The sequence below is a fragment of the Bos taurus genome, chromosome 23 (assembly GCF_002263795.3).
Source record: "Bos taurus isolate L1 Dominette 01449 registration number 42190680 breed Hereford chromosome 23, ARS-UCD2.0, whole genome shotgun sequence".
In the NCBI taxonomy this organism is placed as follows: Eukaryota; Metazoa; Chordata; class Mammalia; order Artiodactyla; family Bovidae; genus Bos; species Bos taurus.
The window spans coordinates 27,102,307-27,127,524 of NC_037350.1; the positions used below are offsets into that span (position 1 = coordinate 27,102,307).

A 25,218-nucleotide genomic window follows, 5' to 3' on the forward strand; every position below is an offset into this window, starting at 1 on the left:
TCAGTACCTTTTTTTTCAGTTTCTCCCTCAAAGTCTCTCCCCTCTATGACCCCTTCAACACGTATTTCCCTCTCACCACTTTTTCTCTTCACATTTTGCCTTGGACTTTCTCCTCTCACAGTTTCCCCCTAACTACCTTCTCCCCTCTCGGTTTCCCTTCACTACCTTCTGGCCTCACACTTTCCCCTCAGGCCCTTTATTCCTCTGCCCTTACTGACTGATACCCTCTGTGTCCTCCCCATGTATTCCTCCTCATCACCTCTCCCCTCACTGTTTCCCTCTAACCACCTTCTATTATCATAATTTTTCCTCAACCTTCTCTCTTCAGTTTCCCCTCTCTGCCTTCTCCTGGCACAGTTCCACCTTCATAGCCTTGTCCCCTCATAAATGTCCCCCTCACTGCTTACCCTTATAACCCTTTCCCTCACCAGCTTCTCTTCTCAGTTTTTCGCTTCACTGGGTTTTTCTCTCACAATTTCCCCTTCACTACTTCTCCCCTCACAGTTTGCCCTCACCTTCTCTCTTCCTTTCCCCCTCATTGACTTTTCCTTTCACAACCCCTTCCTCACAAACCTTTGCCCCTCACTGCCTTCTCTCCTCAGTTTCCCCATAACTGCCTTCCTTTGTCATAGTATCTCTAAAAATAGAACTACCATATGACCTAGTAATCCCACTCAATGGAGTCCAATGAAATATTACTCAGCCATAAAAAAGAATGAAATAATGCCATTTGTAGCAATAGAGGTAGACCTAAAGATTATTACACTAGGTGAAGTAAGTCAGACAGAGAAACACAAATATCATATGACTTCACTCATACGTGGAATCTAATTTTTTTAAAGATAAAAATGAACTTGTTTACAAAACAGAAATAGACTTACAGATATTAAAAATAAACTTATGGTAGCAAAGTAGGGAAGGAGGAGTATAAGTCAGGAGCTAGAAATGAACATACACACACTACTATATATAAGATAAATAACCAATAAGGAGCTAATGTATATAGCACAGGAAACTCTGTGCCATACTCTGCAATAAGCTAAAGGAAAAAGAATATGAAAAAGAAGAGATATATGTATATGTATAACTGAATCACTTTGCTGAACATTTGAAAATAAAACATCATTGTTAATCAACTATACTCCAATATAAAATTAATTTTTCTAAAAATAAATAAATAAACATAAAATTTTTGAAAAGATAGGGACTTTACTGGGGGGTCCAGTAGTTAAGACTCCTCCTTTCCAATGCAAGGAATGCAGTTTCTATCCCTGGTTAAGGAACTAAGATCCCACAAGACACTTGGCACAGCCAAAAAATATATTCAGTCATTCATTAAATAAAAATTAAAAAAAGAAAAAATAAAGATGAACAACCAACAAAGACCTACCATGTAGCACAGGAAAATCTCAATATTCTGTGAAAATCTGTATGAAAAAGAACCAAAAAGAATGAATATATGTGCAGGTGTAACTGAATCACTGTGCCGTATACCTGGAGCTAACACAACATTGCAAATCAACTATATTCCAATAAAATAAAAGCATAACAAAAACAAAGTTTTACCTAAATGCCTACACCTCTTACATGTTCTCAGTCACTAACTTATCAGCTCACGCTTTCCCCTCAGGCTCCTTCTCAAAGTTTTCCCTCACTTAACTCTCCCAGTTACCCCAGACCAACCTATTTACACACATTTTCCCCTCATGACCTTATTTCCTCACAATTTTCATTACCACCATTTCACCTCATAGTTCCCCCTCACCACCTGCTTCTCTGTGTTTCCCCCAACCATCTTTTTCCCCCAACAGTTTCCCCTCACCAAATTCTCCCTCAGTTACTTGCTCACTGTTGTCTCCTCAGTTTTCCCCATCTCTACCTTCTTCTCTCACTATTTTTCCTCACTTTGTCTCTTCCTCTTCCCTCTCACTACTTTTCCTCTCAAAACCTCTTCCTCGTCACCTTTTCTCTTCACAATTTCCCACTCATTGACTTCTTTCCTCTGTTTCCCCATAACTGCCTTCCTCTGTCAAGGATTCTCCATCACTGCCTTCTCCCCTCCCAGTTTCCCTCTAGATATCTTTTCTACGATTGTCCCTCTCACTGCCTTCTTCCTCAAGGATTCCCTCTGCCTTCTCTTCTCATACTTTCCTCTCAGACCACTCCCTCATACATCCTCCCTTACTCCTTATCCCTATCCAGTTTCCCCTTAGTTCAGTTCAGTTGCTCAGTCATGTCCAAGTCTTTGTGACCCCATGGACTGCAGCACGCCAGGCCTCCCTGTTCATCACCAACTCCCAGAGCTTGCTCAAACTCATGTCCATTGAGTCAGTGATGCCATCCAACTATCTCATCCTCTGCTGTCCCCTTCTCCTCCTGCCTTCAATCTTTCCCAGCATCAGGGTCTTTTCCAATGAGTCAGTTCTTCACATCGGGTAATCAAAGTATTGGAGTTTCAGCTTCAGCATCAGAGCTTCCAATGAATATTCAGGACTGATCTCCTTTAGGATGGACTGGTTAGATCTCCTTGCAGTCCAAGGGACTCTCAAGAGTCTTCTCCAACACCACAGTTCAAAAGCATCAGTTTTTCGGTGCTCAGCTTTCTTTATAGTCCAACTCTCACATCCAGACATGACTACTGGAAAAACCATAGTTTTGACTATATGGACCTTTGTTGGCAAAGTAATATCTCTGCTTTTTAACATGCTGTCTAGGTTGGTCATAGCTTTTCTTCCAAGGAGCAAGTGTTTCTTAATTTCATGGCTGCAGTCACCATCTGCAGTGATTTTGGAGCCCCCCCAAAAAATGAAGTCTGTCACTGTTTCCATTGTTTCCCCATCTATTTGCCATGAAGAGATGAGACTGGATGCCATGATCTTAGTTTTCTGAATGTTGAGCTTTAAGCCAACTTTTTCACTCTCCTCTTTCACTTTCATCAAGAAGCTCTTTAGTTCTTCTTCACTTTCTGCCATAAGGGTGATATCATCTGCGTATCTGAGGTTACTGATATTTCTCCCAGCAATCTTAATTCCACCTTGCTCTTCATCCAGCCAGGCGTTTCTCATGACGTACAGCCGGGAGCCAGCACGGGAGTTCCCACCCATGACAAAGGTCATGCAAAGAGGCCTGATATGCAAAGGCAAGTCAGGCCTCGAGGGGCACCCCCTGGACCTGCCTGAGCATCTACCCCAAAACCAGAATCTGTCTGTTTTACTATTTTATGACTTTCACCAACTCCTCTGACATTAACAGGGGGCTATCCCCAACCACCTTTCTCTGAAGGAAATCAACTTAGAGCTCTAGCTAATTAGCCTCTTGGGCATAATAGGACTGTTTCAATCCAAACCCCTCAGATGGCTCTCTAACTTGCCTGACAGGTTTACCCAGACTCCTACAGCTACGCATAAGATTGTTTACAGTCTCCCAGTTGTGAAAGGCACGGGAAGCTTAAGATATTCAAATAGTATAGAGCCTCTCAGAGAGTTAAAAATTGTTAGAACTAGTAAAAGATTTCATTGTTGAGCCAATGCTTGCTGCCAAGTTTCCATATCCCCTGTATTGTATCCTTGGAAGTGTATTAATTAATATAGTTGGTATGTAGAAAAAATAAGTAGTGGCCTTGGTGCTAACAACTTTAGCCCCTTAAGGTAATAAATTCTTTCCTTGTTGTAAATCCACTGCACCTCTGCCCTATAGGAATGCAACTTTATCTAACACCTTTGGAGGATGGCGCCAAACTTGAAAATAATTACTCTTAGAGAAAATACGTCTTATGGTTGACAAACCTTTATCAGAGTCATAAAATGTTAACAGGCCTTCTGGCCATTTGTATACTAAGTTTGCAGAAAAGAAAGCCTGGTCTTGATAAGGATCAAAGACTGCTGACTTTGCATGATTTCACACCCCCTATTATCCTCTATGCACAACTTAAGGTATATAAGCTCCCTTTGAAAATAAAGCTACGGGCCTTGCTCAAAGGTTGGTCTCCCCGTGTCATTCTTTCTTGTTTCCTTTTCCTCCTTTTCTCTTCTGATCTTCCTTCAGGCCAAAATAATTAGAGCGCAGAGGTCCTCTGAGACCACTTACTTGCCTGGGCTTCTAAGGCCCACTCGAGAAGGTGCCCAAGGTGGGGCACCTTCAGCGATTAGAGAGAGCTCCTGCAGCCTGGGTGGTCAGAGCAAACCTGGTGTCACGGGTTATATTGATTTTCCGCGTAAACCATTTATAATGAGCCTCTAAAATCTCTTTGCTTTGCTATTCTAATCGCCGATGCCGTCATCCTGAGGGAATCCCTGGATCCAACCGGGGCTGGACCTGGTAATGTACTCTGCATAAAAGTTAAATAAGCAGGATGACAATATAAGTCCTGATGTACTCCTTTCCCTATTTGGAACCAGTCTGTTGTTCCATGTCCAGTTCTAACTGTTGCTTCCTGACCTGCATACAGGTTTCTCAAGAGGCAGGTCAGGTGGTCTGGTATTCCCATCTCTTGAAGAATTTTCCACAGTTTGTTGTGATCCACACAGTCAAAGGCTTTGGCATAGTCACTAAAGCAGAAGTAGATGTTTTTCTGGAACTCTCTTGCTTTTTTGATGAACCAACAAATGTTGGCAATTTGATCTCTGGTTCTTCTTCCTTTTCTAAATTCAGCTTGAACATCTGGAAGTTCACAGTTCACGTACTATTGAAGCCTGGCTTGGAGAATTTTGAGCATTACTTTGCTAGCATGTGAGATGAGTGCAATTGTGCAGTAGTTTGAGCATTCTTTGGAATCAGAATGAAAACTGACCTTTTCCAGTCCTGTGGCCACTGCTGAGTTTTCCAAATTTGCTGGCATATTGAGTGCAGCACTTTCACCATATCATCTTTTAGGATTGGAAATGGCTCAACTGGACTCCATCACCTCCACTAGCTTTCTTCGTAGTGATGCTTCCTAAGACCCAGTTGACTTTGCATTCCAGGATGTCTGGCTCTAGGTTGGTGATCACACCATCGTGATTATCTAGGTCATGAAGATCTTTTTTGTATAGTTCTTCTGTGTATTCTTGCCACCTCTTCTTAATATCTTCTGCTTCTGTTAGGTCCATACCATTTCTGTCCTTTATTGTGCCCATCTTTGCATGAAATGTTTCCTCGGTATCTCTAATTTTCTTGAAGAGATCTCTAGTCTTTCCCATTCTGTTGTTTTCCTCTATTTCTTTGCATTGATCGCTGAGGAAGGCTTTCTTATCTCTCCTTGCTATTCTTTGGAACTCTGCATTCAGATGCTTATATCTTTCCTTTTCTCCTTTGCCTTTCACTTCTGTTCACAGCTATTTGTAAGGCCTCCTCAGACAACCATTTTGCCTTTTTGCATTTCTTTTCCTTGGGGATGGTCTTGATCCCTGCCTCCTGCACAATGTCACACACCTCCATCCATAGTTCTTCAGGCACTCTATCAGATCTAATCCCTTGAATCTATTTGTCACTTCCACTATATAATCATAAGGGATTTGATTTAGGTCATACCTGAATGGTCTAGTGGTTTTCCCTACTTTCTTAAATTTAAGTCTGAATTGACAATAAGGAGTTCATGATTTGAGCCACAGTCAGCTCCTGGTCTTGTTTTTTGCTGACTGTATAGAACTTCTCCATCTTTGGCTGCAGAGAATATAGTCAATCTGACTTCTTTCTTGACCATCTGGTGATGTCCGTGTGTAGAGTCTTCTTTTGTGTTGTTGGAAGAGTGTGTTTGCTATGACCAATGTGTTCTCTTGGCAAAACTCTATTGACCTTTGCCTTGCTTCATTTTGTACTCCAACGCCAAATTTGCCTGTTATTCCAGGTATTTCTTGACTTCCTACTTTCGCATTCCAGTCCCCTACAATGAAAAGGACATCTTTTTTGGGTATTAGTTCTAGAAGGTCTTGTAGGTCTTCATAGAACTATTCAACTTCAGCTTCTTCAGCATTACTGCTCAGGGCATAGACTTGGATTACTGTGATATTGAATGGTTTGACTTGGAAACGAACAGAGACCATTCTGTCACTTTTGAGATTGCATCCAAGTACTGCATTTCGGACTCCTGTTATCTATGATGGCTACTCCATTTCTTCTAAGGGATTCTTGCCCACAGTAGTAGATATAATGGTCATCTGAGTTAAATTCACTCATACCAGTCCATTTTAGTTTGCTGATTCCTAGAATGTCAACGTTCACTCTTGCCATCTCCTGTTTGACCACTTCCAATTTGCCTTGATTCATGGACCTAACATTCCAGGTTCCTAGACAATATTGCTCTTTACAGCATCAGACCTTACTTCCATCACCAGTCACATCCACAACTGGGTGTTGTTTCTGATGTCATTCCCATCAATTTTCTCTATCACAGCATTCAGTCATCATGGTACTCTCTGACTGTTCTCACTCAAAGTTTTTACTCTGCCTCCTCTCCTCAAACTTTCTCCTCAGATCCTTTCATTCTTCAAAGATTCTTCCTCACTGATTTCTCTACTCCCAGTTTCTCCTCATAATTTTTTCTTGCAAGTTTCCCTCAAGAGGCTTTTCCTCATAATTTCACCTCACCACGTTTTCCCTTCATGTTTTCTTTTTCACTTCATTTTCTTCTCACATTTCCCCTTCAATGTCTCCTCTTCTCATAAGTTCCTTGTCAGCATTTTTTACCTCAAAATTTGCCCCCACTGTCTTTTTTCCCTCAGTTTCTTTTCACCATCTTCTTTTCTCATATTATTCTCCTCATGTCCTGCTTTTCTCACAATTTTCTTCATCGCCAACATTCTTCATAGTTCCTCTTACAAGTTTGCTGAGCTTCTATCAGAGTATACAAGGAGGGAAAATGATAATTTATATTCATCCAACAAATATTTATTAATTAGACATATATAACAGGAACTATAACCCCAGACTTTGGGGATACATGTCCCTTATGAGACTTATACTCTGGAGGAAACTCAGTCATCAATCAAGTAGTCAGGACTAACTGTAAATTGAAATAACTGCTCCAAAATCAAGAAAAGGGATTCTGTGAGACCAAATAATGAATGCATTCCATTTAGACTGGAGAGACAGCCTGAGGACCAACTGAATGAAAAGCAAAGAACTACAGAAAGAACTCAAGGGAGAGGGTAAGATAAAAAATAAATTTGTTTAATTTATGGTTACCAAAGGGAAACTTGGGTGTGAGGGGGGACAGGAATAAATCAGGAGCTTGGGATTAGCATACATCCTTTACACAAGACACATCACTCACCTTGAGATCCAGAGCATCAAAAATGGCTATAATTTCAAAATTGTCCACACTGTAGTATAAATTTTACAGCACACAGACATCATGAGTTTAGATATCTTTGGCAATATTTCATTCAATAATATTAAACAATAAGAATGTGTAGAAATTGAACATCTAATAGGAAGTCACAGTAGCATTTTTAATACAACCAAAATAATAAGCATTGTTCATGTTTTAAATTGTGAAATATTTTAATTGTCCAATTCATTAGGAAAAAATGTCACACACTTTTATCACCCCATTGAGAACAAAGCTTCAGACAGTTGATACTGAGACACTTTGGGCTTTTTTCTTTTTTTTTTCTTTTAAGAAATTACATTTAGTTAAGCCATTCCCTAGCTTCTTGGCTTACCAGCTTATAAACAGTACAGCAACAAGGCAGGATCCTATATGCATTAAAACCCATTTCCCCTTTATCATCTTTGGTGAGAAGACTCAGAAAGGACACTGAGAGCTGATAAGGTATATCAGGCTACATGTGTTTCTACCTCACACATCGCTCTCTGGAAGGCTTGCATTATCCAAGTCCACAGGGTCATAATTTTGTTTCTGAGGGCCATTTTTCTTTGAGGTTTCAGCAGAGCTTGTTCAGTTACTTTGGAAGCTGGTTCTCTTGGAGAGACAGTCTAGACCTTGAAATTCCATGGCTTGAACTTGGCAAGAGATTCATAAAATCCTAGCTTCTCCATGGTAAAACTTGAGATCAAAGAGTAGAGTTGCTGCGAGAGGCTGTGGAATGTGCAGTGGCTGCTGCACACTGGCAGAGCAGAGAGCGTGTTTAGATTTGGAAAGATTTCTGGAATGCTCCTGCAAAGAGGAGTGGTGGTCAGACACAGGCAATCATTAGCAAGATAAGTAACTCAGTGTGAGACATTATTCTAGGGGACGCTGATCTGCCAGGTCCCGCTGTGCTACAATGGCACCTGAGGCTGCTTTAATCCCACTGTGCATTTCTTCAGGGCTATCAGCCTGCACATAGAAAGTTCCAGAGGATGTTACAATTTCAAAGAGGTTGTCTGTCATCATTATGTCACTTGGTTTACGTTCCTGGACTTTATGAACCTCTTTAAGTTGTTTTACATGGCGAGGTTTCTTTTCCAGCTCAGATCTAAAGTAACCTGTTGTGTTTTTATCCAGTTGAAAATATCTTCTCTTCCAGTTTTTCATCACTGTTCTTTGTTTTACACAATATCCAGCTTTGATAACTGCACTATCTGAAGGTGGTTTAGGAGTAATGTAAGGAAGATAGATTTGTGACCGCTTCAAGTTATTTCTGTCAATAGTTTCACCACCTTCATTCGCTTCTTTTTGAGTTGCAGTAATGATGGCCACACTATCAACAGTGTCAGTTCTGTAAAACATTTGCTTCTTCCCACATTCACCTTGGTGACCTGTTATCAGAATGAGGCTGTGAGACTGACTGCTTTGATATTGTAATTTTTATAGCTTTGTTCAACACATTTATCCATTCTACTAGGTCCTGCTGATCATTGGCTTGTAGGAAATAGTTCCTCATCCCTGCATTCATAGCTTTGTAATGTAGGTAAATTAGAGAACTTCCCTGTTGCTCAGACAGTAAAGAATCCTCCTGTAATGGGGAGAACCAGGTTCGATTCCTGGGGCAGGAAGATCCCCTGTAGAAGGGAATGGCTACCCACCCACGCCAGTATTTTTACCCGGAGAATTCCATGGACTGAGAAGCCTGGCAGGCTACAATCCATCTAATTTCAAAGAGCACAACACACAACTAACACTTTCACTTTTTTTTAATGGCTCCACAATTACCAATCCAGAAGGTAGGTTTTGTGGATTATCCATGTACCATATAAAACTATCTCCTCTAGTATCCAGTATGAAGTACCACCAAAGAAATTTCGCACTCTATTCATTTTCTTTAATGTCTGGAAAACCACAAATGCAATTCTGATGATCCACGTAAGTCATTTCTAAGCTTGACCAGCACTCCTTGGTCCCTCAAGCCTCACAGCTTGCTTGAACTGGCGCCGTGCTCTCAGAACCCGCCCCACTAACCCCACCCAGGCCCACAGTCCCACAGGCACTGAGCTGTCTGAAGCAGCCTGTTTTCCCATTAACCATTACCACTGGACTTGGAAGTGCAGAGGAGCAATACAATGATAAGGGGCATACAGTGACCATGGCTCTAGCTCTTGGTCAAAGCTTTTTGCAATTCACCCTGCCTCTGAAAATTCTCTTCTTCATTTACATCTTAATTCAGATAGCAGTTCTCTTATTTCCAGCTGCTGTTAACAGAAATGAAAAACCTAGATCCATCTCTTTAACTCTTTAAATGAACACAACACAGGTTTTTTACAGGTAACAAAAATTTACTGAGATTTGGGGGAAACGGGTGTGTTTTATTCATCAAAGAACAGAAAATACAAGAAGTAAAATATTAGACTCCTTAAAACTCCATCAGCCAACCATTTCCCTGGAAATTTTTGGCTAGCCAGCTTTTCTGATTTGATAGTGTCCATCCTCCAAAATAGAACTGGGGACCAACCGTCACTCTCTGGGTTCTATTTAACAAACTCAAATTGGATAAAGTAACACCACCAGGCTTCCCTGGTGGCTCAGCCTTAAAGAATCCACCAGCCAATGGAGGAAACCTGAGTTCAGTCCTTGGGACAGGGAGACCTCCTAGAGAAGCAAAAAGGCAGCCCACTCCACTATTTTTGCCTGGGAAATCCCATGAACAGAGGAGCCTGGTAGGCTTCAGTCCATGGGGTCACAAAAAAGTCAGACACAACTTAGCAACTAAACAACAACAAAAACATTAGTCTGCAGAGTAATTCAACCTCTCATCATTTAGCATATCCAAACAGTATAAAAGCTTCATGAAGTATTTTTCGTTACTAAAAGAAAAACAGTGTCCCATAGTAAACTTCAGGCTACCCCCAAACCAGCTCAGAGAGTCAACTTTTGTAATCTGTCACCTGAGCACATGGCATGAACTGACAATTGTTATAACCACAGGCCCAGGAGTCTGTCTCCAGAGCAGGGGGATGAGACCCCCCAGCCATCCAGGCTGCACCTCAGAGGCCTCTGTCACAAGGGGTCTGAAGCTCCAGGAAGAGCCACAGCGAGGGTCCAGGACAGTGACAGGCCCTAAGGGGACACAGCCTCAGGATTGCAGGGGAGCAATGGAGACTCCGCCCCAGGGAGACCATCAGCACCAGAGCTTGAGCTGAACCCTGCCCCTGGGAGGCTCACAGGCTCCTCCAGAGAAGGATTGCTAAGGGCAACAGGGAGCCCCGCAGACCCTCCCACCTTGGAGCAGACGGTCAGGGACACGTTTCCTGAACTAATCATGAAGTATGGAAAGAGAGTCCCAGAGAAGGAAGCCTGAGGGAAGGAGAAAATGTGGGAGCCATCAGTCATGTTGTAGAAGGAGATGTCCCCTTCCTGGTGGTCCAGGAACACCCCCACTCTAAGCCTGGGGTGGGGAGCCTGCATGAGGGATACCAGAATCTGAGGTACAGTACAGACACAATATCCTCTTTCAAATCTCCCCACAGCCCAGAACTCCTTACCTGGGGACTCTACGTACCAGCCTTTCCTGTTCACACCTTCCCCACAGACCCCCAGGAACCACTCGCTTTGGTCTCCATCCCTGATCTCCACCTCCCAGTAACAGCGCCCTGATGTGATGCCCTCAAAGCCCAGTACACTGCATTTATCTGCAGCATTCACACAGGAGGTCTTCAAGGTCACACTTGTCTTTTCATCAGAGATGACAAGGTCTGAATGGGCAGATCCTGGATCCAGAGTGACAGGCCCTGCAGAGAAAGTTATCTATCATTCAAGGTCCTCCCCTTCCCAAGAACACACAACCACCCCTCAACCCGGAATCCAAGCTGCATGGGAGGAAGGCTAAGCACCCTGACAATAGAAACTTGTGATTCAAGTCTATGGGCCTCCAAGCAGGAAAAGGACCTACGAGACTGATTTCAGGGTGCAATATGTCACACAGCCCTTAAGGACCAGCCTGCTCTCCAGGGGCTGAAGGATGTCTATTTAGCATTCAATATCAGTCAAAGTCATCAGCCCCACCTGTGTGTGACTGTCACCACCACATCCCACCCCACGCTATTGATGGTGCCAGCATCTATATCACCACTGAGAACTGAAGGAGAGGCCATGGGGACAGCGTAGGAAAATCCAGAAAAAACACAAAGTCACTCACATTCCTGGAACTCCTCCTTCCGCCAATCTACAAGGAAAACACACGTTTCATATCAGGGGTTTGTAGAGACTGTACATATCAAGGTCAGTGCTTAGTATCATGAAGCATACTTTTGAGAGAGTTATAGGGGGAAATATTTTGGAAATATTCAACTGATGCATGTATTTCTTTTCACAAACACACAGAGAACCATCATGTTGAAACCTTACCATGAAGGCAAAGCCATAAATCTTAATACTGAGGGTTGAAGAGGCTTGATATCAATCTGAACATAAAAGTCATTGCCCAAACTTCACTATAAAATAACATTTTCTTAAGTCCTTAGCCGCACATCCTTAAAGCTAGGTTTTCTGGAGAAAGAATTGGAGAGATCAAAATTTCCAAGGTTCTTAAGCAATTATGAAGAGCTAATTGAACTGAGCATGCAGGTTACCTCCAAGTCAGTGGTAGAATATAACTTAGCTGAACCAAACTCAGAGAATAAGTTATTAGTAAAGAGAATTTGGGATACAGCATCAGAGAAATCTTGCTCAGCTAGGATACAATGGAGAGATTTCAAGGAAAGGAGAGAGATGTTTGAAGTGAGAAAGACAGACATGCAATGAGAGGAAAGACACTTATGAATTCTCTTCTGCTTTTCATAGGGTTAGTGGAACAAAAACATTTCTACCTGTGAAGGAAAACCCAAAATATTGGATCTAGTCATCTGCTTCCCCCTATAATTGCCCAGAGAGGTTGTAAGCTTCCAGGAGAACCACAACAATAGAACCCCAAAGATGTCCATGTTCTAAACCTCGGACTGTGTGAATACACTGTGGTAAAGGGAACTTTACAGACGTGATTAAGACCTTAGGATGTGACCAAGGGTCAGGGGGAGATAACCCAAATACCTAGCCAGGACCTGCTGATCCTCAGCCAGCCCCAAACCAAGTATGTTAAGGACCAGATCAGACTGGTCTCCCCAGGGCAATGGCCTGATATGACTAAAGAAGAGTATGAGGACCCCTTTCCCAACTGACCCAAGGCCAAATAATTTCTTCTAACCTCCATACTCGCTTTTGGGAAAAAGAAAGGAAGCTCAACAACCAAAGCAAAGCAAAGTCTATATGTCATAAGACGCTGAAATGTCTGCAGTGAGAAAGCTGTTGCCTCCAACAGGGTGGAGAATCGGGAACAAGATTAGAACATTTATGGAAATTAGTAAATGCTCTTTTTTTGCAATTTTGGGGTATAAATTTATTACACCATTCCTACTTAATACAGGTTCATGCAGAAATTGGCATTCCTTTTATTTGCCTGATGGAAATAAGATCACATAAAGTGACCTAACTCATGTGACCCTTTAAGAAAAAATGGACTTTAATTTATTTATTCTTCACCAAGACACTAGTTGATCCCTAGCTATAAATTTCTATACCACAAGTGATAGAGATTAACAACAAGACAAAGAGGGAAGAGAAAAAAAAAGAGTTGGCATTTACTTGTGAGACTCCACATGTATCAAGTGTGGTGCTATTCTTCACTTAATTGCTACAGCAAATCATTAATACAATTTTTTCCAATTTTATGAATAAAAAGAGATCTGACATTTGACCACCTCCCACTTGACACTTGTCAATATGAAAATGTTGATTCTAGCTTAATGGGGTTTATCTTTACAAAACAGAAGGTTACACAAGGTATACATTAAAACACAAGCTCTTTAATCTAGTATGTAAGTGAGAGATAGTAAAAGAGGACTATCTGATCCCCATGTTTAACATAAACCCCAGGGTGAATCAGTAAGAATCCCTAAGGTGGGATCCTAAGTCCTCAGGCATCTGGCTCCCAGGCATTTTCACCCTTGGTTTACCCTTCTCTGTCCCTCACGATCTATATTCCTGTCTGTAAACAGCAACATTCCAATCAGGAAAAGGCATACTGCACAGGCTTACAGGGTACAGATCTTTAACTCACCCCAAAGCTAAAGGGTTCCCAGAACAACCTTACATTACATTAGGATGCCCCATACCACACTCCTGCCCTAACCACTACAGGAAGATTGAGATGGTCTCATTATCAGAGGTAAACTGAATTACATGGTTACTTTAAAATGGCTTTACTTGCTCTTAGTCTTCCTGCGCCTCACTCTTTTCTATATGTGAAAATGTAAGAAGAGAATATATCTGCAATAGTATTTGTGAAGTTTAACTGAGAAAATACATATGGAATATCATATACTAATGTATTAACATTCTGTATTTCTTATACAGATGAATAAATCAAGGTAAATAATGAAAAAAATAAATAAATAAAATGGCTTAAAAACAAATATGCCTTTACTGAAATTTCTTAAAGAGATATCAAGGAGTTGATCACATTTTATGCACCCAAATAACTTGCACACCCTCTGTGTGCTCCCCAACAAACCACCATGGCTGTGACTTGTGCTCTCTCTTCCACCACTACAAGCCACTCCATCTCTATAAGACAAGTCTCAGACATGGCACTTCCTCCTCATCTCCTCCTGTCTTCCTCCTTCTGGTCTTGTCTTCCCTGATTTGCTTCCCACCATTTCTCTGTGAAATGATTTTGTCTCCTCTACATTTCTTCTTTCCCAGTCTTGGCCCATGGCCCCTAATAAACCCAACCAGGAATGAACCCATCAGCAAATACAGAATTCTCTGAAAAGGAAGATCATGGTTGTTACATTTTTGTCCCTGTCACACAAACATATACAGAAGATTTTGAATAGAATTTAAGAACTTTCATAGACCGTCACCCAAGGAGCCCATAAACACCCCATAGTTTTTGGACCCCAGATTCAGAACACCTGCTCTACAGCAACTAATTCCTCAGCAACCAAGAGGCTTGGAGGATGAAACCCAGCCCGGACACAGAGGCAGAGCATGAGGAGGTAGAGAGGGAGTCAACATATCAGAGGACCAGGAGAAAATAGGAGAAACAAAACTAGAGACAAAAAGGGAAGGCATTTTGAAACAAGACGGATCAGGAATCAAGGGCCACCTTGGGAAGAACTGAGTCTTAAGTAGGCAAGCATGACTTCTGAAATCTTCCAGAGATGAGCGATCCCTGATCCACACGGTCGTTCCCTGCTGCCGTCCCTCCTCAGCACTGACCCCTCCGCTTTCACTGTCACAAGAAATCCCCATTGCACCAGGTGTTTGGGGAGGGTGCTGCTAACCCTGACCATGCCCTGCAGTACAGCACAGGCAGGATGGAGGCACATCTGTGTGCCGAGGAGTCCCTGCAGTCTCCAGGTGGAGGCTACAAAGGTGCCAAGAAGACCAAGGACACTACCCCACCCTGCTGTGGGGTCCCCTCAGGGAGAAGGGGGCAGAGTCTAGGTTGGGAGGGGAGGCCACAGGAACTCACACCCACTTACCTGCATACAGCTGCGCCTTCCTCCAGGCTGAAAGGGAACACACTTGGTGAGACCTCAGCCAGAAGAAACCTCCTCAGTGTGAATCTATTGGCCATTGCCTCCCCTCTGCTCTGCAGGTGAGATTAACTACAGTGGGGGAGAGGCTGGAGAGGAGGTGACCTCCAGCCACGTGCAGACAGCAGATGTGGTGGGGAATCCCCTGGAGCACAGGTCAGGTGGCCTGCGTGCACTCCATACTGACTTCCACCACTGTCCCACTGCTGCATGGGATGTTTAGCAAGTCACTCAGCTGTTCTTGCCTCAAAACCCTCAAAAATTCTTATTCTATCTACATTCACTTCTGCTACTAAGGGCCAAAAATTCTACTATGTGTGAAAACATTTTAGGGAGTAAAATATAAATTATTATATAATTTTAGGAAAGCATTATTATATTCAGTTTTTTTCCTGGAAAAAAATACATTTGCGAAATAGCTTGACATGGGAACTATTTTAAGAAGTGAGATGAGCTCTGGGTAAAAGTGGCTAATCTTTCTCAGATGAAATATTTCTAGAAATAAACACTATTCAGGGGTATCGACGGCTCATTCCATGGCATTTCTGTGCATGGTTACCCCAGTTCTGCCCCATAACTTTTTGATCATCACCCAGAGAAACTAGAGGGAATGGACTCCTTGGACAGTGTTTTGGGATGGAGACAGGTGGTCACACTCCTAAACTTAATCAAGCTGGTCATTTGTATAGCTCCTTTAATGAAATCTCACAGCACATGACTTTTGCTTCTGGGTACTGACTGAAAACTGGATGCACAGAAGAATAGTAAACTATTAATACGGTGGGTCAGTCAGGGTTGGAATAAGACCCAGGATGCATGATAGACTCTGGGGTCATCATTACACCCAGGATCCCAAGAAATGGGTGGGAACCAGCATTCCAGACCTGGGAGAGCCCATGCATGGGTTCTGCCTCCTAGAAGCTTCCACTTCTCTCCCAGGGAAGCAGGTCCACATTTCTTTGCCTAGACAGAATGGAGGAGAGGGATGCCTTGGCACAGGTAGGACAGGAAACCCAAGGACACCAGAGAGTCACTCACCAGCCAGGTAAGCGGATTTCCTCCTCTCTGAAAGGCAACACACAGGAAATAGGTGAGCTAAGAACCAGACCGTCTCCTATGAAGGGGATGCAGAAAGCTCAAGAGGAAAAGCAGAACTTACCAAGTTCTTCCTGAAGTTTAGCTGAAAGAGGGTGAAAACAAAAAAGCATGAACTCCACTCCCTAAGAAAAAAAATCCACAAAATACCACCTCTCTGTTTGTAACCTCTGAAGAAGACGTTCCAACTGCAGACCCATTGGAGCCTCCCCAGCTCCAGCTGTCCACCCAGGTCTCCCCAGTCACCTGCTCTGGACTGGTATTTCCCCAGAGCCCTGCACTCAGGCCCTGTGGTCAGTTCCTCCCTCTCAGCACCAGCTGCCACATTCACCAGCCTTGACCCCTGTCCTGCCTTACCTGCGTCCTTCAGCAATTCCTCCTTTGTCTGACGGTCCTGCTCGCTAGTCTGGCACAGAGTGTCCTTTTCTCCCATCACCTGCATCTTCATGGAATGTTGTCTCTTGGTGTAACATCCAGCCCCAAGGAGCAAGATCACCAGCACAGTCAGGCTCACCGAGAAAGCCACCTTCCAGGGAGAGGCCTGGGGGAAGAAGGGCTCTGCGGCCCAGCCAGACACCCCATCAGGGCCCCCGCCCAGGACAGCCCAGCCTGGAACACCCAGCCCCCTCCTCCAGCCCTGCTGGAAGCCAGGAGCACCTCTGACCTGGGATGAAAATGGCCATGGCCTTCTCCTGGCCCAGGACAGGGTTGAGGATGGAGCAGGTCACGTTCCCCACAGAGCTATCTCTCACCACCAGCGCCGCCTCCACGCTGAACAGCCCTTCAGTATCCTGGGTGTGGGCCTCAGAGAACGCCAGGAACTTCTCTCCGCTGAGGTCTCTCCACTGCACCTGGGGCTTCGGGAACCACCCCGAGGCCGTGCACACCACGCGGACCCCATCTTCCTCAGGCCCTGTGATGCGCACCTGAGGGGCAGAGCCCACACCTGCAGGAGGCAAGATGTAGAGCCCAGGGACCCAGCAGTGCCTACATGTGCACAACTCCAGGGGGTGACCTGAACTTGACATTCTGGGGGCTCTGGGGACAGCCTGCTCCCACAGGGAACAAGGAGGTGGCCCTGTCTCAGGGAACAGAAGGAAGAAGCACGGGAACCATGGGCTCAGAGAGCTAAGTCCCTTCTCCCCAGCTATGCAGTTGGAAGGGCTGATGCCTTGTAAACAGGGGGAGGAATGTGGTCCCAGGTCCACCCTTATCCTTGACTCTCCTCACATCACACTCTCTCCCAGGGCATCTGCTTCCACACCCACTGCCTATCTTTGTAAATCACCACCAAAATTAAGTCATCGAACAACCCTATGTCCTGAACCTCCCTTCCTTTTATCCACAGGTTTCCCTCTACCCAAATTCCTCACATATACTTCCAACTCATAATTCTAGAACTGAATATGTGATTTGGCTCCATCTGTGATGGATTCTGCATAAAAATATTACCGACTCTTCACTCCTCTTTATATCCAGCTCCCTGTCTGCCACAGTTTTTGGTGCCTCCACGCTCTGCCTCTGCGCCAGTCCTGTGACTCAACTAGCCAATAAGAGATTAGGTCACGTGACTAGCTCGTAAAGTCCTTGTGTCTTTGGGCTGCTCTCCACCAGGGGGAGGACATGTTTACTCTAGTGCAGCCTTTCCTGCTGAAACTTTCCTAGATCAATCAATACCCAGTTGAACAAACCCACATGAACAGACCCAGCAAAGGTTCTTATGTGACCTCCTCAGCTGACAGTAATGACAAATATGAATTAAAAATAACAGGCTTCATTCTCCCTGTTGAAAATAAGGGCAGAGATTCCCCTTCCCTTGTTTTTCTTAGAATATTTACTTGAGAAAATCTGTAATTGTATGTATTTTCTCCCCAGTTTTAAATGTATATAAATCCTTTTTGAGAACTAGATAAAAATTTTGACCCAGGAATGTCTTTCACTGGACCTAGGAGCCATCCGTAAATATAAAGTTCAAGGGAAACAGCACCCCATTTTCCCCTTCCCTGTTGGAGGGTAGGAGCCCAGCTTCAGCCATCACCAAGCTACAAGGTGTAAAAATACCTCCTGTCATAAAAACACAAGAATTTGTTTTTCCTCTGGCTTAAACCAATTAGCTAACATATATGGTCAGCTCAATTACCAGGAAAATTTAGAGTGAACTGTGTGACAGATGGTGCTATCAAGTCCTCCGACATGAGGAATAGTTATTGTCCATCTTAAAAACAAGTATATAATGGGTTGCATCTGCTTGGCTTTATAAAAGGGGGGAGATATCTTTCTGTCTTTATAATCTCTTAGTCGATTGCCTGTGATGTCTATCACATTCTTGTTGAATGCCCATTCAGTAACAAAACTGTGTTCTTTCTCCACTAACTGTGAAGATGATTTCTGGTTTGGGAGATTTTGTTTTTGTTTTATACCCAACATGACCAAAGAGGTATGAATAAACCCAGATAAGATTAGTTAAATACAGCCCAAACTAGCTGTACTCCCTTCATGCCTGAATTAAATAAATGGTTATTGTTATACGCCACTGTGATCTTCGTGACATTATCTTTGTGATAATGTGACACAGCATTATCTTGACAACAGATAACTAACATACATAAAGCAAAGAATCTTGCCCACCATCCAATTCTACAAGAACCAAGTCATTAACCTTTTAGTCACTCACTGACAGTACACTCTGAACGGAATTCAGGGTGAAAATAGGGCAAGGCACTCTGTGCTTTGGAAAAACAGGCCCCTTAGATACTTAGAGATGTCTCAGGAAAAAATATTTAGTGAACCTAGATTCTTGCATCTTCCTGCTGTTGCTGCTGCTGCTGCTGCTAAGTCACTTCAGTAGTGTCCAACTCTGTGCGACCTCATCTTCCTAGAAAAGTGCTAATATTGTTAACTGAGATATCTGATCCTTGTAGCAAACAGTAACCATTTACTGAAGTGTACGCTTGACTTCTGGGCTTCCCCAGTGGCTCAGCAGTAAAGAATCTACTTGCAATGCAGGAGCAACAGGAGACGCGGGTTAGATCCCTGGGTTGGGAAGATCTCTTGGAGGAGGAAATGGCAACCCACTCTAGTATTCTTACCTGAAGAATCCCACGGCCAGAGGAGTCTGGTGGGCTACAAGTTCATGGGGCCACAGAGTCGGACACGACTGAAGCCACTTAGCATACTAAGCATGCTTGACTGCACTTGTTCCCTAGCCAAAATCCTGTATAAACTTGCTTCTCCTCCTACCTCATTGGAGCAGTTTCTCTGAGCTACTGAGAAGCTATTTCCTGGATTATATGCCCCTCAGTAAGACCCTGAATAAAACACAGCTCACAGTTCTTAAGTTGTGTGTTTTTCTTCAATCAACACACATAATTTTCAATATTCTTACCACTAAACAACAAACAGCCAATGCAAAACTCTCAGAGTTTCTGCAGTCTCCTCTTCCCCCCAAACGCTGTGTCCCCAAACCCACTCACTCAGCTTGCTCTACTTTCTAAACATCACAGATGTCTGATCCCCTCATCCCTCTATGTGATCCCATTGCCTCTTCTGGGGGTCATCCTGTGACCCTGTGACCCTCGTAACTATATCCATGCCGTTAGCCTGGCTCACGTTTCATTCACCCTCTTCACAGCTGACCAAAGAAATGTCCCAGGCACTGTTCTGTTTAAAATTTCCTCAGTGGTACATCAACATCCATAGCACAGCATGCAAAGTCTTCTACAATCTAGCATCTACCTTGCCCCTCAAATGCCTCCTCTCCTCTTCCCCCCAGCTTCCACTGTCTGTGCCCCTCAGGGACCACACTGCAGCACCAAGGACTCTGGTTAACTGCTAGCAACTGAAATCACCACACTCTATCTCCTCTCTTCTCTCTTCCTCTCCTTTCTTCTCCTCTCTGCTGACTTCTCATATTCCAGCCCATCAACCTCAAGGGCTCTCTGCAGCCTGATCTAGTGAACTTAGGTGCCCCTTTCAGTGGATATTACCTGCAAAATTCTCCTGACCACCAGAGAGAGCATTAATCAATCCTTTCTCTGTGCACCCCATGCCAAGAACATATCTTTATTCAATTGTCATCTCTTACAACCCTCCACTCATCTTATCAACCACGGGGGGTTCCTGCTCCAGCCACTCCTCCTCCAGCCACACTCCTCCTCCAGCCACACTCCTGCCTCAGGGTTTCACACCAGGTGTTTCCTCTGCTGGGAACTCTGGTCCCACAGATATCTACGTGGCTAAATCCCTACTTCCTTTGAGCTTCTGCTCAAATTGTCAAAAAATCCCAACCTGAGGCTCTACATAACACAAGCCCACCTGCCCCACCTCATCCTGGTCCCCTTCCACTGTTATATTTGCCCTTTTATCATAAATATTAATACTTACCACCTCCTAATTTCCTCTATAACCTATTTATCAAAGTATTTATGAACTGCCTCTAGAATATAAGCTCCACAGGACAGGAACATTTTTTTGGTTCATTGATGCATCCCGGGTGCCCAGAACAGGATGTGACATAGAGTAGGGTTTCAATATGTTTGTACCAAATAATGGAATGAGTGGATGAGCCTCCTGTTCCATATCTATAAAATGAGGGATTGATTGCCATTATCCCTGAAGTTCCTCCCAACTCCAATACTCCAGGATCAAAAATATCAAGTCACCAACCTGCCACCTTCAGCTCCAAACTGGCCTCTTCATAGAAGCCTCCCTTTCTGAAGAAGCAGGTGTACAGCCCATTGTCTGAAACACTGACATTCTGGATACGCACAGCAGCTTCTCCCTGGATGAGGAGGTCCCTCACCAGTGAGGTCCGCCCTGCGTAAGGAGCCATCTGCTCCTCTTTCTGCTCGAGTCGGTCTTGATAGATGAACACGGCTTCTGAAAACTTGGAGCGGAACCACCTCAGCTCCATGTCTTCGGCACTCATGGCTGGAGATACACGGCAGGGTAGCAGGACTTCCCCACCAAGCACTGCCACAATGGGGTCCGGGGGAGCAATCACGGTGAACTCCTCTGTGGACACAGACACAAGAGTGAGAGAGGAGCAGACATAGAAGCAGCGCAGAACACATGCTCAGTGTGATGGAAAGCCCCCGGCAGGCTGGGGACAGGGGTTGGGTGGGATGAACCCTGACCTGATAGGTTGAGCTGTGATGATTCTGAATTTGAGTTAGACTGATGATAATTTTGTGACCCAGAAAAGATGTCAAAGAGAGTCCCTCATCCATCTGTATTGCTGTCTTCACACCCTTCCATGGAAAATTCTAGCTCAGTGGTTTCCACCTTCAGCACGCAGCAAAATCAGCAAGAGAGCTTATAAAACCAGTGTTGGGCCAACACCCCCAGAGATTCAATAAGGTCTGAGTTGCACCCAAGGAAGTGCATTTCTAAACAATTCCCCAAGATGCTGATACTGATGTTCCAGGGGCCTCACTTTGAGAAACACAGCTCTATCCTGCCCATCTTGGGCAGAACTGAACCCTGATCAAAGAGAATACCTGTGGTCAAAGTCAAAACTCCTTGATTATTCAGTCACATCCTAGTATAGCCACACTATTCTATTCCAGAGCTAAATTTATCCGTGTTCATGACTTTCTCCCCAGCTCAAATGTGCGCTAAAAACTAGACACAAATACTGTTTCCATTAAAAGCCTACCTTCACTTTTTTCACCCACAAGTGCCCATATTTACCCCACTGACATCTTCTCAGAGCCCTTGGCCTTCTGAGGCCTGGAGGATGAGCCATGACCTGGCCCTTGTGAAGGATGGCCCTGCTGGATCTACAGAGAATGACTCCTCAGCTCCTGAGCTGCTGAGAGTTTATCTGAGTCACCATGGCTTCTCACCTGGAGGACAACAGTACACTGGCCTCCCTGAGTCTCCTCTCCTCACTCCCAAGTCTGCAGCTCTTTCCATCTGTAAACCATGTCCCTACACTACACAAAGCTTTGCCGACTCTCTTCAGTCCGTTCAGTGGACCAAAGGCCCAATGGGGATGACACCCAGGGCTTCTGGACCCAAGCTCCTATTTCTCACCCTCTCCTTCACTTTGCTCTAGCCAAGACTTGCCTCCACAGTCCCTTGAACAATCCAGGCCCACAGGCAGCTTTGCACTGGCTGTTCTGTCTTGCAGAAGCCATGCTTCCACTGGAACCCTCACAGGCTCACCCTCTCCAGGTTTTATTCTTATCTCACTGTCTCACTGAACAAACACCTCACTGAACACTGCTGCCCACTTTCCACCTCCACATGCCTGACTGCCCTCTACCCCATGCTGCTTCACTGCTTCTCCTCTCATTGCGTATAAAAAACTATTCATTATACTGCTTTCAAGCATTTATTGTTCATGGCTCCCTGCTACGTTGTAAGATTTTACAAAGACACGAATCTGTCTGGTTTGTTCATAAAAAGCACCTACCACATGTTCAATACTCTGTAAATATATGAGAAATGGAAAGAAATAATGAATGAATGTGTTAAGTAAAATAAAGATACTACACAAAAAAAATGAGGTGAAAGATACTGTCACATATGCCATAGTTGAATTTTTAAAACATCATAAACACCTCATTGGATAACTATCAAGGCATTTTGATATACCTTGAGGCCTAAAGACTTATAAGGCTTATAGTCTTTATATTTAGGCTTAGTGAAGTCACTCAGTCGTGTCCAACTCTTTGTGACCCCATGGACTGTAGCCTATCATACTCCACCAACCATGGGATTTTCCCAGGCAAGAGTAATGGAGTGAGTTGCCATTTCCTTCTCCAGAGGATCTTCCCAACCCAGGGATCGAACCCAGGTCTCCCGTATTATAAGCAGACACTTTACCATCTGAGCTACCAGGCTTAAAGACTCTCAAAAATTGAATGACAATTACTGGTTTAGGGACCATCAGAATTTTTCTAGAGAAGAGGCTTTTCCAACAGCAGCCCACTCCTAATGGACAGAACCAGCCCAACTCCCAGGAATCCACACAGGAAGAGTGGTGGGGTATACTCACGTGCGAAACCCCCAGTAGGCAGCTGGGTAAAGAGGAGCAGAGAGATGATGTGGCAGAGCACAGAGCCATGGAAGAAGTCCTCCATCTCCTCAGAGCTGGGAAGACACAGGGCAGAAGGCAGACTCAGGGCTGGCCCAGAGCTCAGGGACCCCGGTGGGGAGGAGGGCTCAGGGCCAGAAACAGTCCTGCAGGAGCAGAGCCCCACCCTGGATCCCCATGCTGATGAGGTGTTAGGCTCCCCACAACTCTGACACCCAGAAAGCACTGAGCCTGGGCTCATCCCAGCCCTGTGGGAGCCTCTGTGGGGCTAAACAACCACAACATTTGCTTGGGGAAAATGCCCCCCTTTCCTTCCCACCCCAATGGCACCTGCAGCCCAGCCCACTCTGCCCAGAACACCAGGTGCTTCCTTTCCCAGCACCAGGCGCCCCAAGCTAGGACCATCCTGCATCTCCTCTTATTCACAACCACCAGCGATGCCTGTCCACCAGTTAGGGACAGAGACCCAGGTTCAGCTCCACGCTGTGAAGTAAAAGCCAGCTCCCACTTGGGGCCCCAAAACCGTCCTCCTCAAGGGGACTGTGGGTCCTTCAGAGGCACTGTGTGCAGCCTTTGCTGCTGGGTTAGTTCACCTGCACTTCAACCCCACCCAGCCCTTTCCTGCAGGGACCAAGGACAAGGCCGACACCCAGGTGCCCAGTCAGTCCCCACAGACAGCTTAATCCTCATCCCCACTGAATTTAAAGAAGATTTCTGCATTGGGGTTGGAGATCCCAGTGGAAACAGAGCAGCCAAAGTGAAAAAATGAGTCCTCGTCAGAGAAAAGACCCCAAAACATTAAATATTTGAGGTGGGGGAGGAGGCAGCTTAGGGTCCTGGGAAGGACAGATCCTAGGGGCTAAGCGCTGAGTCCTCCCCCCAAGACTGGGCCCCTGTCTGCCAAGTTTCTCAACCATCTTCGGGTTATTCTTCATCTGCAAAATGAGGATATTAACGGCATTTCTGTCTCAAGGTTTTCATGAGAATCACATGAATTTATATTTGTAGTCACTACATGGAATTAAAATACAGCCTATTACTAGTAAGTGCTACAGCAATAACACTGAAACAAATGAGTGAAGGTACCCCCCTCACTGTGGTGGTCCGGGGTCTCCCTAGAGCCACTCCACCATCCAGCACCACCAACCCTGCCCCCACCCCGCCACCTGCTCAGCCTCCTCCTCAACCCTGCTGCTCCCTGCTTGCTCTTCTCACCCACAAGTGTCTTCAAAACCCACTTACCTGCTCTGAAAGGCTGGGACTTCAGGAGCGTCTCTAAACTCAGCAGCATGAGAAGGTTCAGGGACCCTGGCAGACCCCAAATCTGCCCTCAGAATTCACACCTGAAGTCAGTCACTCAGAGCCCCAATCCTGATCCAGATCCAAGTCTGAGTTCCTCATGTCTGGGGGCAGGTGGTCTCAGGACTGTGAAGAAGCAGCAGAGCCCGGCCCAGGGGTGTCTGCAGAGACTGGACCGTGGGACCCTCGGGAACGATCCCGGACAGCTCAGTCCGCCCTTCTCTGGTTCCTTCACCATTGGAAAGTGAAACCTGGAAAAAGCAGTCCCGGCAGACTCTGCCCTGCCCTCTGGACAGTCACCCGGTTATCAAGAAGGAAACAGCCTGATCGGAGCAGCAACAAGAGAGTGGATTCAAGTAAAGCTGAAACCACCCTGAGGGGGACACAGACACACACTCGATGACTGTTCTCGACAAGCGCTCCACTCCAGGCTGTGCGTGTGTGCTCAGTCACTCGGCTGTGTCTCACTCTTTGTGATCATACAGACTGTAGCCTGTCAGGCTCCTCTGTCCATGGAATTTTCCAGGCAAGAATACTGGAATGGGTTGCCATTTCCTACACCAGGAGATCTTCCCAACTGTGCAATCAAACGCACATCACTTGGGTCTCCTGCATTGGCAGGCAGATTCTTTACTACTTCATCACCTGGGAAGACATACTCCAGGCTGGCAGCCTTCTAACCTCGGAAGTGGGGACTGTGTGCAGCACACAGTCTGCACAGACCAGCACCTAGCCCCCGCCTGATTTCATGTCGGCTAGTAAAGTGCACAGGGCACAGACCCCAGCGTGGCTGCTTCCTTTTCTTCCCCAGCAGATGACCCAGGAACTCCCACAACCTGGCCCCCAGGGGC

At 44.9% G+C, this 25,218-nt stretch overlaps 1 protein-coding gene and 1 pseudogene across 1 annotated transcript; both read right to left on the reverse strand.

The window, feature by feature from the left end:
• Positions 1-7,125: 7,125 nt before the first annotated feature.
• Positions 7,126-9,232, reverse strand: LOC100138858 (pleckstrin homology domain-containing family A member 1-like; annotated as a pseudogene).
• On the reverse strand, positions 7,126-24,606 carry LOC615223 (butyrophilin subfamily 1 member A1). The gene is made up of 10 exons (XM_010818372.4): positions 24,311-24,606; positions 23,030-23,124; positions 20,692-21,039; positions 16,691-16,972; positions 16,384-16,584; positions 16,091-16,111; positions 15,970-15,996; positions 14,878-14,904; positions 11,493-11,519; positions 7,126-11,085 (listed from the first exon to the last, which is right to left on the reverse strand). The coding sequence occupies exons 2-10, from the start codon at positions 23,112-23,114 to the stop codon at positions 10,415-10,417; spliced, it is 1,689 nt and encodes a 562-aa protein (XP_010816674.1). The 5' UTR covers positions 23,115-23,124; positions 24,311-24,606; the 3' UTR covers positions 7,126-10,414.
• Positions 24,607-25,218: the final 612 nt, after the last annotated feature.